The sequence below is a fragment of the Kryptolebias marmoratus genome, linkage group LG18, assembly GCF_001649575.2.
Source record: "Kryptolebias marmoratus isolate JLee-2015 linkage group LG18, ASM164957v2, whole genome shotgun sequence".
In the NCBI taxonomy this organism is placed as follows: Eukaryota; Metazoa; Chordata; class Actinopteri; order Cyprinodontiformes; family Rivulidae; genus Kryptolebias; species Kryptolebias marmoratus.
Genome location: NC_051447.1, coordinates 17,393,665 through 17,409,836, shown reverse-complemented (window position 1 = coordinate 17,409,836; position 16,172 = coordinate 17,393,665). Strand labels below are relative to the sequence as shown.

Sequence of the window (16,172 nt, the reverse complement as noted above, 5' to 3'; positions counted from 1 at the left end):
CAAATTTTCACATAAAGTCCAAGTGCAAAAATCCACTACTGTTTCAAGGTTGTGTTTGGGGATTTTTTTTTTTTTTTCAAAACCTCTCTTGCCCTCACGACCAGATTTGGCAGTTTTACAGTTACATCTGGCAGTTTTGCATGGCATGCAAAAATATGTAGGAAAAAACAGCGGGCGACGAGCAGGAAGGCACCGGCTAACGACGGAGGTGGCGAAAAAAAAAAGATCCAGTGTCGGCGTAATGGATACTTGGGTCCTGTTGGGTCCATTCATGGCTGGGTAGCTCTTAAGAGAGCGGTGTGGACTGACCTGTGGAGGCAGATTTTGATCGGCGCATACCCGCCCCCTCCACACCAACTATTTGTGCAGTTAGCTTATCAAACAGGATTGATGCTTGATAGTGGGTGAAAGGAGAAGCATTGTGTTCGACGTTTTAAGTGCCTGTTCAAACTAGTATAAGAAGTTTGTGAGCGCTCTATGTAAATTGAGCACGTGTTTGTTTTGTAAGTATGTTGGAGAGCGCAGAGCGTGAATTCCTGTTGTGTGTGTACATTCCCTGTTAAAGTTGAGTGATTCCTTCCTACAAGACAGACGGGCCGCTTGACTCTTCGCCTTTCTCAGGATCGCTTGAATAACGATCTAATGCTGCAGAAACACTAACTCCGATATGGGAATAACATCGTTCTCTATTTGAAAGTTAGAAAACCAGTAGAATTTGTTTTTTTGTTTTCCTTGCAGCTCAGTAGCAAGGGTAACCATTGTTAGCACAACAGGGCAATAATGTATTTCAGTGCCTTCTGTTCATTGAAACACTGTAGCAACATCTTCACAAATAGCAGTAGCACAACTGATTTAATAAGATTTAAACCCACTGACGCAAGAATAAAAAGTGTAGCTATTAAAAGTTTTTCCTTCACGAGGCAGTCGTTTGGAATTTTGAGGTTGGGGTTGGTGAGAAACCTTCAACTTGGTCAGAATTCTGACTTGCAGTTGACATTTTTGACTTGAAACTCTAAGATTTTGACGTTTGAGTAGAAATAGGAAATACCATAATCCTGCAAAGGATGCATACAAAAGTTTAAAGGAGTCACTCACCAAGGCAGCACGTTGGCAGACGTTTGTGGATATTTACTTCTTCATTTTTTTTCTGTCTACAAAAAAAGTTGCATTCAGCATATGTTATCTGGTTATTGTAATATATTGTAATTGTAATTGTATATTGTAATTTAGTGTTAGATCTGTTGATTGGTTGGTCGATAATTAGGCTAATTTTTTTTTTCTAATAAATGGTATTGGCCAGAACTGAGCACACAAAGCTGATTAAGAGGCAAGCATACAGTGTTGTTACATTTGACACTATACCTACCAAACAAAGCTTTTATGGCAGGGATTCTTTTTGTGGCACAACACTAAACTCCCAAAGAAGGAATTTTATCCTATTTTTTGACAGAACACTTTCATATTTAGCATCTTTTTTCACAAAATCTAATAGATTGTCATGTGTATAAATATTAAACTGTTGTAGTTGTGATTTGTCATCAAACAAATAACTATTTCGATTTCTAAAGACCGTCATCAGCCATTGAAAAAGCCCTATTAGCCGACCTCTACTGTGACATGGGTTTCCTTTGTGTCTGCTCTTTGGTTTATTAGATCAAGACCAAAAAAAAAAGGAAAGATTCATGTGAGATTACACAAAGGATGAAATTTGTACTTTCATGAACTTTGACCACAGAAAACACAGCTTGCTTCTTCTCATATTCCAGCTCTGACAAGCCATAATGGTGCTCATTATAGTTTTTACGTGATGTCAGGACCCGGGGGTAATTTACAACACGAGTTTGGACTTGTGCTGGATAAGGTGGCCTCTAACTAAGCTTCTTGGTCAGTTCACTTTATGTGTGTGTGTGTTTGCTATCACTGTAAGGAAAATCAACTACTAGAAATACAGAATGACTAACTAAAAATGGTAAAATATCAGGATACAATGCCAGTTATCGAGTGTCTCAGTTGGTAGACAAAGACAGAAAAGCAATATTCGGATAATTTGTCTTTCCTGTCAGTTTGCCTCCTCTGACTGAGGTAAAACCCACAACATCCCCTGAAGGGTTTTCCTTCTTTTTTTGAAACTCTTATTATCTTGTAAAAACAGAGTCCGGTGACACCTGGAAGCTGTGAACTTTCCACCTTTTTAATAAGGGGACGAGGTTCTTGGTTTTATTAATCGGTTCAAGAGAACGGAGGGCATTTAAAGGAGACGTTAAAAGCTAAATTTCAGCGTTGTGCTGTGCTGTTTTCAATCCAGTTATGAAAGTAGACCTGTGCAGGGAGCCAATGGTGCTTTTATCGTCTCAGACTTGTTCTTCTAGGTCAGGTGTTGTGCAATTTTCTAACTGAGATTGTGTGAGCCACCAGGCAAAGAAAGCATCATATGACACTTGCCTAATTTAGACAACAAAAAAAAATACATTATGTTATTGATTTACTCAAGTTGGATGGTTTAATTAGTTTTCCCACAAGTTTCTCTTTTCTTTTTGACGTCCCGTATTTCCGTTTATCCCAAGGGTTTCCTCTCAAACCCGTTAAACGCCAGAAAGTGGCACTGTATTAGCTATTAGCCGCCGATTATATCATCAAACAATTTTCTGTCAGCACACCTGATGCCTTTCCGTCTCCCGTCTGTGTTTTTAATTACATTCCCAAGACTGCATTTCACTGATCAGGGTGATAAGCTAACAAGTGTACTAACACCAGTCAACCCTCAAGCAATAAAATAAGGTTCATTAGTGCTCCTTTTGCATTGTCTGGCCTCCTCCTCATCCTCATTCGGACTTGTTTAATATTGTCTGGGCAGGAACAGTGCATCTATTCTTCTCGCCGCTCTCTCCCAGGGATCCTAAATGGGACATAGATATTCAAGTTGGGTCGGTTCTTGGCCTGGCACTCGATGCCCCGGAGCGCTCTGCTTAAGTACACCTACTACAGGCACTTGTGCAAAGCTTGTGAAAGTCTGAAGGTAACGCTGGAGAAGCTGATACAGCGGTACAGCCTTCTGAACTCCTTTTATATGCCAGTATGTCAAAGTGCTGGGAGGATTTTCTGACCTCACAAATTAGGGATGTGAAGATTAACCGATTTGTACCGTTACTCAAATACATTCAAGCACAATGCGAGTAGCGTGGGTGGAGCGAACTGAAGCGATGCAATTTTGCAATGAAACTGAACAAAAAAACCAAAATCTTTGCACTCTTTTTACAAAAACGGATGCGTAAGAGAAGGATAACTTGATCAAAAGAAGCAAAACGGCACTCCTACACTGTTAAACCTGCAGTGGAAATTTATTTTTCTGGTGACAAAATCTATATCAGGCAAAACAAAACAAAAAAACGGCACCTTTTTGCCTGATCTAGGCCTTGTCACAAAACAATAAATTTCTACTAAAGTCTACCCATGTGCATGAGTGTTGCTTTGCTTCTTTGAATGAAATTAAGATGTATTTTGTTACGTCTTCACGATAAAATATGATATATTAATAACTAAATAGAGTTTGCAATAAGGTTTGTTGCTACAGGCATTTGCTTTAAGTTAGTAGTTTGTGTCGGAAGAATAAATGACTCTTCATCTGGTGCCATCCCTGCTGTGTTGTGGTGTTTTTTCCTCAATGACACCCACTGTTTAGATAATTGCTGGTGACACGATGTTATGAAGGTGTTCTTTAAGACGAGGCCTGTTTGTAAAAGTTATTTATTGGGCAAACCAACAGTTAGTCGGTTTAACTTGCCTTGAATTGTTGTGCTGTTTGCGGATGAATCGTCGTGTTTTATCTGTTTTTGCTGCTTGTGTGTCATTGAACTATTGGCTCGTTGGTTTGTCAAGATGCGCCAGAGGTGCACAAGTCTATTCCAGATGTGTCCAGTTGACCAAAAAGTCAACCTGTTCTAGCATGTTCTATGTTTTCACTGTTTTGGTTTTACTTGTTAGAACTAATCCAGTGCAGAAACTGAATTAAACTTTATTTCCACAGTGTCCGAAACTTTTAAAGTCTGTCAGTAGTGAGTGATACTTTGTCTTAAAAGCAAGCCCAATTGTAACCAAGTCTGTGATTAAATTACTCTAATGAATTCTGGACATTGTCTGAACATTAGGTAGGCCTAATTTACCTCATCTTTAAATAAAACAAGTCACTACCCAGATCATTTAAACCTGAGTGGATGTGTGTCCTGTGGATGTTTTCTGGCTTATATGCTTTTTTTAGTTTTCCATTTACTGTGGTTTCTTGGATGACACTAGAATCTCTGAACCGAGACAATCCGGGGCTTCCCAAAAACACAGAAACAGAGAGAGCTATATGGGTTTGCAAATTCTCCCGTTTTAGTGTCAGCCTTTGGGACATTTCACTGCCTGTTTCTGGTACAAAGAGTAGTTGTTGAAGAGGTGGTGTATGGAGGTACAGTTGCATTTTGTACTTTCCATTTACAACCAAAAGCAGACTCTTTATTGGAATAACCCCAACAAGGCAATTTATTAATAATGGTAAAGATGTCTCAGAGATATTACATCCCATGCCATGGTGAACCTTCCAGCAGTGGCAAATAAATGAATCTTATTAGATATCAGCTGAAAGATTAGATTGTGATATAAAATAGGTTAATGATTTGAATCAAAAGAGAACAGTCTTATAAACAGAAACTGGAAGGAGGCTCACTCTTGAAGCAGAGATATTCTCCATGATGTTCTGGTTTTTTTAACTCAAAGGCTCGGCCTTTTGGGCCTTTTCGGTCAACATCTGTAAGCTGCCGACTGATCCGTTTGCTCGCTTCTCCTTTGGTTCATTGCCTGATCCTGGTTTAGGATCAGTCGGGGCAGCATGTCGGTGTGTAATCACACCTGTTCCCCGGCTGTGGTGGGGATGTTATCCTCCTTCCACCCACCCAACACCCGGATGTCACCCACACTCCTCCGTTCTTCACCGCTCAGTCCCGAGGAGAAAGGAGTCCTTTGTGTGCCCTCCTCTACTTTTTCATTTCATGAAAGCTAAAGGGACAATAGGGGGGAAAAGGGGGGCAGCTAATCCTACAACTGTGGTCACGACAGTGAGTGTAAACGTGGCGCTGCTTAAGAGCTGCAGGTGTTGCATGAAAAGTAGCCCCAGCAGCTGAAATTAGACGTGGATATGTGCGCTTCAGGTCAATGATATATGATCAAGATATCATTTTTCGTCCGCTTTTACATAATCAGTGTTTAAAGACAGAAGTCAAATGCAGATTATTTAAGAGGTGCTTTAAGTTGCTCACCTCTTAAATGTTTCTGCCTACTATAACTCCTGTGTCTGTCAGAGGCTCTCATCCCGTTTCTAAGATTTCAGCCCATATCAGGCCATCGCTGCTTGTCAAGATTTCTTTCCATGTGTTGGTGTGAGTGTTAAAAGCTTCACCCCAAGTAAGTAAGTAAACTTTATTTATATAGCACCTTTCACAGACATAAAATCGCAAAGTGCTTAACAGAAATGGAAACAACAATATAAAAATCAGTGAACAAAATTGACATAAAGCCAGACTAAAGAGATATGTCTTGAGTCAGTGGATTCGGAGCAGCGCGATGCTAAAGGGAGAGCGTTCCCGAGCCTCGGGGCCACCACCTGAAATGATCTATCACCACGGGTTTTAAAATGAGTTCTAGGTACCGACAGCAGCATCTGATTGGAAGACCTCAGAGTCCTAGACGGGCAGAGAGGCTTCAGAAGTTCTGATATGTATTTAGTTGCCTCACCGTGGAGTGCCTTAAAAGTTAAAACCAATATTTTAAAATGAGTCCTAAAATAGACCGGGAGCCAATGCAAAGAAGCCAGAACAGGAGTTATGTGAGCTGTTCTGTGAGTTTTAGTTAAAAGCCTAGCTTCAGACTGAAGGTATGCCATGGAGGATTTACTCAGACCCACCAGAAGGTCCTCTTTATTGAACACATTGATTAGACCGGGAGGTGGGTGTACCTGCCCATCGGTGGTCCGAGATGAGAGGGACTCGCGCTAATTACTTCCAGACAAGTGGCCGCAGATAGAAGCTCTTCAGCCACCTTCAGGTTGCAGGGCTGAAAAAGCAGAACTGTGGCTTAATTCACGTGCAGAACTGTGATTTTGGTCATCGAGAGGTGCACTTAACTTCATACGAATGTAATAAAAGCTTTCCATGTGTTGGCAGATTGATGGAAGTTCATGTCTTTGATGCGAAAAACGTTTTTAATGTCGTGGAATGAAGAATAGTTGAAGTCTGGTCTCATAGCTGCTTCTCTCTAAACCCATAAATTGCTCTTTGTGTCTGTTAACCTGCTGCCTCCTGCATTCCTGTGGTCAATCATCGACGCTCGGTTAGCACATGTTTGCGTTTGGAGTTTTTTTAAAGCTCAATCATTAAAGCTCAGCAATCACCACTCGTAGTTTAGAACTGAAGCATGATTCACTGCACACAGGAGGCAGGTTTTCTTTCACCTTCCTGGTGGTGGTTCTTCCACTCTTTGGAAACTGAGGTCATACTGTCGAATGAGATCTTTGATATGTTTTGCAACCAAACATTATGGTGTTCCATTTTATGGTTAGAGATTGTAGGCTGGCAGCATACCTGATAAAACCAAAGCTGTTATGGGAAAAAGAAAAATATAGTCTGTTGCTTTTTCCCTCCTCCTTTCTGTAATGACATCATCTTTCACAAAACGCTGTTAAGGCTCCGGCATACTCCTGTCACGTGGTTGCGAGGCGTTCGTTCTCCTCCTTCGGCGTTAAAACGGGTTTCTACCCGCCAGCTTCTCAACTCTCCCGTCCTTGTACCAATTTTTTGCTTCCCTTACCGCGACCGGGGGATAAGGGAACAGTCGGCAGACTGGTTTCTTGCTTTTCTAAACAGCATTATTGTCCGTCTTTATCTGAGCAGGGAACTGAGATCCGAAGACGAGTCACTTGAGACGCGTAGATAAATGAACACGTTAATGCCAAGTCTGGGACTTCAGTTAGCTTGGCCTGTTAGCTTGTTATTGAAAACATGTTTACAAATTAACAAACCCTGGTGGATATTGTTATTAATGCATTCAGTTTGCATTTAGAGTCCAAATTTCTGGGTTCAAAGTCAGAAAAATGAACTCTTAATTCCAGAATCCAGACTTAAAAAATGTTAACTTCTCACCAAACTCAACTTTAAAATCTAACAAGGCTTCTTCTCTTAATAAACTGATAACAGCTGTAGTAATTTTGCACTTCTCTCAGTTTGTATGCTGTTAAAACAGTCAACTGCATAGTGTCTAATTTTTAGTAGTGAATTTCAAAAGTGTCTGAATGAAAAATGTGGAGAAAAATATCATCCAGCTTTGGCCGCTGATTTCATTTTCTGACTTGAACTTGAAGAATTTGGGTGTTATGTCATTCTCGGGTTCAAGTTGTGGCTTCCAGGATTAATAAAACGCAGATTTGCTTTCCACAGTGGGAAAAAAATAGAATATTAAATCAATTTAGTCAGTCATGCAAATGCTTACAGTCAACATTTTCCCCCTGAGAGCTGCATCCTGTACTTTTTGGGCTTTAGCTTCTTATTTGATCGATTGTCGCCTCTGCATTTGACTCGAATGAAACAAAAATACTCCTAAAAATGTAATCCACTGCCACAGAATGTTTTTTTTTCTAGCTGAGCGGTGAAAACGATGAGCCATTGTCACTTAATTACTAGTTTACACCTGAGTTTGCTCCGCTGAATAACTATCATGTGACTTTCGTGGGTGTTTTCTCTAAAGTTTCTCTGCTATCTAAAATGTCTGTCAGTGAGTCACTTCTTTATCGCTCATACTTAGGCTGGTCCTCAGTTTTCCAGAGACATTTCTCTCTTGTTTCCCGCTCATCTTTTTGCAAAGCTGGCTTCACATCTTTTGATTAATGAGGCTTTGATTGAGTTACTTTAAGGGAGTTTTATTTTTTTTACTTTGTGATTTCCCTCTGCAATCAGCAAACAGGATGTCTGTCAGTGTGTCTGCAGCCTGCTGATACACGATCTGATGTTGACGCTTGTTGGCATGAGGGGGGAGGAGAAAATGAGATACGATGAGACGTTTTGTTGGAACCGAAAAAATGGCTGCAGTTTCTATTGGGAGCGATGCTTCCTTTGTGGGGGGGAAAAAATGCTTTCGTACAGTATGAGATTGCAAGGAAGCAGAAAGATGAGAGGACTTGCAAAAAAAGATGAAAGAGATTACTGAAATTACCTCAAGACAGTTGAAAGTTAATGTTATCCGTGTTTAAGTTTGACAGCAGGAGGACTGTACATAGAAGCTGCCAGCTCGCATCATTTAAAGAGCGTTTGATCGTCTGTGTTTGTTTGGGCCTCGTGGCTCAGGTGTGTCCAGGAAAGGAGGAGCTGAAAGTTGAATTTCTGCTCCGCAATTGGCTGGTTACACGTCTTGTGTTGATTCAAATCTTTGAAACCTGTTTTTTTTTTATGAGGAGGAAGAATGCTGAGAGGAAAAAGACAGTTTCCTGCTGCTCTCGCTGGGACTTTTAATCACCCGAGCTGACTTTTCATTGGCTGCCCGACTGTTTAAAATTTAACTCTGCTTTTAAAAGCGCTGCCTGGTGGAAAATAATCTATTTTCTTTTACAGTGCTCTATTGTACAAGCCTTCCTTAGTATTAGGGGTTGTAACATTGCACGATTTCAATTACTAATCTCTTTAGCCGTGATAAATGTCATTTGGCTGGAATATACAGTATTTCGTCAGCTCATTTTAGGCAAGAAGAACAATTTTCAACTGAGAAAACATTAAAATAGTTGGATAGTTTGATTTAAAGGTTTATAGCGGAAGACTGGACTACCTAAATGGGCCTTTACTTTGACTCTGGACGTTGTGTGTGAGACGTTGAAGTGTGGTGGTCCTCTTTGAAACAACTGCCAGCGTTGCAAATGTCTCGTTTGCTCTCTGTTGTTTTTACCAACCGTCCCACGAGCTGACTGACCAAACACCGCTGTTGATTTTACACTGAGGGTGGTGGTGGCCACCAAAGTAGAAACTTAACTGCACCCCTGCAGAGATCCACAGGCCACCACAAAGAGGTCTGGAAACGTAGGCTTCAAACCTACATTTCAGTGCTGCTGTCCTGTAAAGTAAACCAAACTATTTTTGACTGCGAGCCAAATTTCGCTGCCATTTGAGAACACTTATCAGCAGCGCATACACATTGTCGGTGTGTGTAATACATATTTGTGGGTTGTTAAAATCTGTGTGTGCTTGTCGAACATCAGTGACAGCTGGCAACAGTATGTGTCAACACTCTGAGCTGGACGGGGCGACTTTAAATCACAAAAAAAAAAAAACTGTGTGTGTTTGTGTTGAAGACAGCCAGACCGTTGTGTTTGAAGAGGTGCAACGACAGTTGATCGACACATTTATTAGGGTTTTGTGTGCCCCCATAAGTGTGTGGTCATTTGTCTTTTATACACAAACACAAATCTGTCATCAGGGCGACTTGTTTCACAGCTCATTAACGGTTCTTATCGCCTCTGCCTTCAGCACCCGCAGTGCAGACCGCTAAACGTGTGGCACTTCTCGTATGGTTTGGTCATAAATGCATTCATATCATTCACTTCACCAAGTTAAATCCAATCAGTGTGTCTTTTATTTTATAAATACTAAATAAGTGAGACACAACCCAATTTACTCGTGTTAATTTCACCTCCTGGGTATTAACGCAGAGGTAGTGTCCACCGCAAAATCAAGAAGTCAATTCTCCATTAACTGTTAGTCATATATTTTTGTTTTGTCAAACATTTTTTTTGTATCCTAGATTTCTAATATGTTATTTAACTAGTTGTCAATTTTGCAACAAACTTCGTCATGTACATTTTTTCATGCACTTAAAAGCCTTCAATTTTCTCAAAAAACGACAGAGCGCCTTATAATCCGGAGCGCCTTATATATGTAAGAAGTCGTGATGTTTTAGTACGACTTTGGTAAACTACAAAGCCGTGGTGCTTGCTGCATTAGGCCCCCACATATTCGGGCGGACGTTGAAACTTCAGACTCGAGCGTACAGATTGCCTCAGATTTCAGTCGTGGCGTCACCGGACGAGGAGGAAGAGATCGCTCGCCTCTTAGCTTTAAAACAGCAAAAGAAAAGAAGGAGCCTTTCGCCCTGTTTCTTCACCGCCAGCGCTGCACAGAGAGCGGCGGTCACGCTGCGCGCTGGCAACGATTCTCACTTGAGAGCGGTTGGTTTGATTTTTGCGCGGACGTGTCTGGCGGACGTCTGCTTCGATTCCGCCTCGAGTCGTCGCGGACCTCCGCGGAGTGAAGTACGCCCGAGTATGTGGGCGACTTTACGTTGGTGCAGTATTCTCCAAAAAGACGGGGTTGTTCTGTTTCGCTTAATGCATCTTATATATGATGAAAGTTGGAAAATGGACCATTCATTGACAGTGCGCCTTATAATCCAGTGCGTCCTATAGTGCGGAAAATACAGCATATCAAACATAATATATTAAATTACACCAAACTAGACATTACAAGGATTGTTGTAACAATTAAATATTTTTAAAAAGAAAGCTCACGTTTGTCAGCATCTTTACTGAAAAATCTCAAATTAAAAGCCAGATACAGTAGGCCTACCTTTTTTCTCTCCCCTAACACTACAGAATGAACTGGGACATCCCTACTTTTGGTGTGAAGGCTGAAAACAGAGAGGGTGGGGTAAAGTGATAAATTGGTACTCATCCACTGTGGTATAAACAAGCTAATCATTATTGGGGTTGACCAGTGGAGCTGTGTGTTTATTTGTCAGCTGACAGAGATACCAGGATGTGCATAGTTGGTAATGTTGTTCCTCAGAAACCTCAAACGTGCAGCGCTTGGATAACCTCAGGCTAATGTTTGTGTAGATTCTCAGTCATCCAGGATATGACAAATCCTAAATCGCCTCACTATCAAAGCTTGGAATGTCGCACTTTCCATTTGCATCGGATGGCAAGCAAAACATCTTCAACTAAGAAAAGTCCCGTTGCCGCTTTGTTAAACTCTTAGGATAACCTCAGGTTTGACTTTACGTGGAGGGTCTCTTGGATGCATTAGTAGTATCAGACCCTGTTAAACTCGTCCATCTGTTTTTGTTGCCTGTGTAAGTGATGGCATGTTTAAACACCCAGAATGTTGTTTTCCATGGCGTGCACCCGCCGACACACCCTTTCCAGTGTCCAGCCCATCCTCTCTTCGTCTCTGTGACCCTTTGCTAGCAGCTGGTGGGCTCTATAAATAGACTTGGTAGAAATGCCCTGGAAAGAGAGAGAAAACGAGGCGGAGTCTTGTCAAAGTAGTCCAATACAAAACTACAGTATTTTTTTAACCAACTTTGGCATAAATGTGCTTATTGGAGTCTGAAGCCAATCATCTTTATCCTTCTCTACAACTTTTATATTTTTGTGACATGGCTTTTGTTTTTTAGGCTCCTACTACTTCTCATTCTTTTTAATCTTCAAAGAATGGTTCTCATTATTACTTTGGAAGCAAATATGTAGAGCTTTTTTTTATAAAGGGCATAAGCAGTTTGAGTGTATAGTTGCGGAAGGAGAGCGTATAAATACGAATTACAGGTTGTAAGTGTGCCGTGTTTGGTTTGCCCCGCTGGTGGCTGATTGTGCCAAGACCCACTCGGTTGTAATTCGACGTTCCTGCTGTAATATTTGAGCGCCTGTGTCCGTGTGAAACATTAAGCCATCAAGGTAGAGTGGTGTTTCCTAAATCACGACTGTGTACACAGTATAATGGAGTCCATGCAGGATGTGTGTCTTAAAGAGAGACAGGTGATGGATCTCTGGCGGCAAGTGGGATAACGTTGTGTTCCCAGACACACAGGCAGAGACAGGTGTGGAGCACTCTGTGGGCAGCAGATACTCTGTCTGTTAGCACTGCGGTGAATGAGCACCTAGATTTCGTCACATTACAGCAGTTCAATGGATCACAGCTGCTGCTTAATGTCTTGCAGAGTGACTTGTTAATGTGTGACTGCTTTCCAGTGTGTTTTTTTTTTTTTTTTGGCAGTCAAGGCCATTTAAAGGCGCAATAATTTTCTTGATGCTTTCTGATTTGAGCTATTTCGCCTTCGTGCATTTGGAGTTGACCTTTAGGTGCTGTTAGCTGGACGCTAGATGATTGACTTTCCTGTCCGCACTCTGCTCTTACAGACTGACCGTCTCTGATTTTTGTCCTGAGAAGCAATCCCATCTATGACAGCGGCATGGCACCTGTGTCTAAGCATCAGTACGACCCTTTCACCCTTAAAGCAGCCCCCCCCAACATTACCATCCCAATCACACGCACATATGACACACTCATGTGCTCCGTTTGGTGCTGCAAAGCTGTGCAATCGGACCCAGCTCCACATGCCGCTTCAACGGTATTATCCTCCCCTGTAAGATTCATGCAGCCTCACCACCTGTCGTCAGCTGTATTTCACTCGGCCTGCGTCCTTATTGGCCCACAGCCTTCCCGCTCCTTCCATAGTTAGAGGCCGTGTGAGAAAATATTCAAAGATTCTCAGGAATGAAACCCTTGACAGATCTAATTAAACCCAAATCCAGACTCTAATCAGATCACATTGCCTGGCGAGTACTTTATTCAATCAACTGGCAAAAGTGCAATCCAGTGAGCAAGTTAAGCTATATCTTTTTAAGAAAAAAACCTTCTCAAGGTTAGGGAAAGAATCACTAAGCCGTACCAAGTAAGGGTTGTCTCCACATCGCTGCACATTATAAGCTTGGCTCTCTTGGAATCCCAACTAAGGTAGAACCAAAAACTTTACTGCACTTATCAGTTATCATACTGTTTTTAATTAAGTGGTGAGGCTATATTTGGTATTCCATTGTTGGCACTACAAAGTAACTGATACTTTTTTTTTTTTTTCTGGTGCTATCTTTGCACCTGCTAAGATAATAATCAGCCTGTCAGTTTAAAACATAAAGACACTGTTGGTGGACAAAAATGGAGCAAGAACGTGGCGTAGAAACAAACCTTGACAAGTAACAGAAAAAGCCCAGTTGGTGTTAAAGAGAGGCATAAACGATTCACGTTCTTATACCCTGGAGCCATAAAATATTCTTAAATATTTTAAGTTTCCTTTGATGTTACACATTTTTGCTTCTTTATTTGACTGTTGGTAAGGTCAGACGGTTGTTATAGCACAATATCTTTGATCCTATGTTATGGTTCGTCAAGTCCTCAAATAACATATTTTGAAGATGTTAGTTGTTTTGACTTGAGATTTATTTGTTCCTGGAGGTATTGAGGGTGGGACACGCCATCCTTGGGTTAGCCTTATTAATTGTTTAATAGATTTGGAACTAGGCTCAAATATTTCTCTAATGACTGATGTATTGTAAAATGCAGCTGTTAGTGACTAGCTGGCAAATAACATTTGCAAGGGAGTCTTCAAAACGCCTCAAAACGTTTGCAGGGCTTCTCACTTTTCTTGGGTAGCTCGCAGAGGTGAGTTCAGTCTTGTTGCTTGAATTTTGAACATGTTCAAAGAATATTATGCAACACAATTTTTCTCAAGATTGTCTCAGAGTTGTTGTGGGTGTTGCAAACCCTTCTCAGTTTAGTTTCCATAAATTTTAGAGCTCTACTGCTGTATTTTGGCAGCTAGTTTGTAATGACAGATGGAGGTACAGTGTCGCCTGGCAGCCGCATGGCTCTGCTTGGTCACAATCACTAAAAAATGATTGAGACTGCAATGAAAAATGTGCGATTTTTCTCAGAATTTAGAGTCACCAACTAGCCTCCAACAGTTGTAGCTCAGTGAGATGCTACTCTAAGATTCAAGCTTTCAGTCCTAATTTATTTTTGGATGTTTATTGCCATTAGTATTAACTACATGAGACAAGCAACAATAAAAACAAACAAAAAAGTTAGGTTACACCACTCTGGATCATATGATGCAATAGAAGAGTCCTTTAAATGTCATAGTTCTTATGGGGTTCTGTGGAAAGGTTAGGAATCTGAAATAAAGCTGCATTAACTGCTGTGAAACTTGACGTTAGAGTTGTTTTCAAGAAGCAGTGACCCCTTTTGGTCTTAGCCCCGCTCGGATTAGCCGTTAGCTCGTCAGCCCATAAGAGTTCAACTCTGAAAGGCTTAAGCTTGAACAAATAAGAGTTCAAGTCGAAGTGTGTGGCGCTCACATACGTGTTCGTTCTTTCTTTCAGATGGTATCCATCGTGTTGTTGCTCGCTGCACGCTGCGTGTCACCATCATCACCGACGACATGCTGACCAACAGCATCACAGTACGTCTGGAGAACATGTCGCAGGAGCGCTTCCTCTCCCCGCTGCTCAGCCTCTTCCTCGAAGGTGTGGCGGCCGTGCTCTCCACGAAGCGGGAAGCTGTGTTTGTGTTCAACATCCAAAACGACACCGACGTGCAAGGCTCGATCCTTAACGTGACCTTCTCGGCGCTGCAGCCAGCAGGCGCCTCGGGTAAAGGGACGTTTTTCCCTTCAGAGGACCTGCAGGAGCAGATCTACCTCAACCGGACTCTGCTCAGGCTGATATCCTCTCAGGAGGTAGAAACATGCACTGGGAATCCTAAACCATGCGTTCGATTTTATTGTAGCTAAGATTTTGTCTTCTCCTCAGGTTTTGCCATTCGATGATAACATCTGCCTGCGGGAGCCCTGTGAGAACTACATGAAGTGTGTGTCAGTGCTGAAGTTCGACAGCTCCCCTCCCTTCATCGCCTCCAACACGGTTCTGTTTCGGCCCATCCACCCCATCAACAGGCTCCGGTGCCGCTGTCCACTTGGGTTTACCGGAGACTATTGCGAGACGGAGATAGACCTCTGCTATTCGGGGCCTTGTAAGAACAACGGGAGGTGCCGCAGACGTGAGGGGGGATACACCTGCGAGTGTATGGAGGACTTCACTGGTAAGTTAACTTATGTCCTTATTAGGCTGAAATATTTCACTCTTAAAATAAAGTTTATGTTGCTTCTGACTGGTTGAACAAAACTGCCAAACTGCCCCGACAGGTTATGAAAGCTGTAACTCAAGGTTGACCCCTGTGCTAGAAAAGAAAACACGCTGCGTAATCCTGCAGACAAAGCCAGAGATTTGTTCTTGTAAAAGGTGGAATGGTGACTGTATCTAACCCTGCAACTAAACCCACACGAGCTGTAACAACATTACCTTGAAAGATTAGAACGGCATAATGAAGCAACTTGTCAGCAGCTTCATATTACCCTCAGCTGGTTACCATATGTGGCAACAAGGTATTCAGCTCATTGAGTACATCTTACACTGACAGATATATACAGGATAAAAGTCTAAATTTGTGTCTCCTAAAAAGATTGCATGGATTCTTCTTAAAGAGCCCACTATACAGGAATTAAATATTAGAATTCCCTTATGAAGAAGCTGTCCTACATATAATTTTACCGCTTCTTTAATTTAGCTTTAGTTTGTTTTTTAGGAAAAACAGAATGCAATGATTCGCAAATCTCATATTTTATTCACAGCAGAACATAGTAAATATGTCAAATATTTAAACTATTTTTTGAATCCAGTTTTATTTACATCTTACACAACGTCCTGACTTTAAACGTTACTTTGTTTGCAGTTCTGTGGGACGTGTTTATTTTATATAAAAGTTGAAATCTGGGTTTTATTGATGGGAGAAAAGAAAAACGAACCAGTCTTTGCTTCAGAGCTGTGAATGACAGTAACTCTGAAGAGAAGTCATGTGGCTGAAGACTGTGGGAAGACTTGGAAGCGTTCATTGTTACCACCGAAATCACTTTGCAAAATATTTCCTGATGTCAGTGATCTTCCTGTCATACTTCCCGCTCGTAAATCTGATACCTGACTGTCGCTGCCCTGCTGTCTCTCCCTAATAGGTCGTTGGGACTCTCTGCCTCCTCTCCGTCCGTCTTTCTCGACACTCTGCCTCGTTTCTTTCGCTTCCTCCACCTTATCTGATGTAATTACCTGATTATGTCACTCACAGGGCTTCTCGCCTCCATCTCCCACCACTCATGTCGTCTTCTCCACTCAGCCGCCATATCCCCCCCCCCCCCACACACACACACACACACATCTCGGTGTCTCATCTTTTGAAGGTCACAGTTCAACTCCTGATAGTCAGGGCCCATCAGGGACCATT

General features: G+C 41.8%; 1 protein-coding gene across 3 annotated transcripts in view; it reads left to right on the top strand.

Moving 5' to 3' along the window:
- The window catches only part of celsr1a (cadherin EGF LAG seven-pass G-type receptor 1a), a 91,724-nt gene that overhangs the window by 22,770 nt on the left and 52,782 nt on the right, over window positions 1-16,172 (top strand). For all 3 annotated transcript variants that reach the window (XM_017429902.3, XM_017429900.3, XM_017429901.3), the window contains exons 2-3: window positions 14,222-14,577; window positions 14,651-14,939. In XM_017429902.3, coding sequence (XP_017285391.1) covers window positions 14,222-14,577; window positions 14,651-14,939 — 645 coding nt within the window. The remainder of the gene's footprint in view (window positions 1-14,221; window positions 14,578-14,650; window positions 14,940-16,172) is intronic.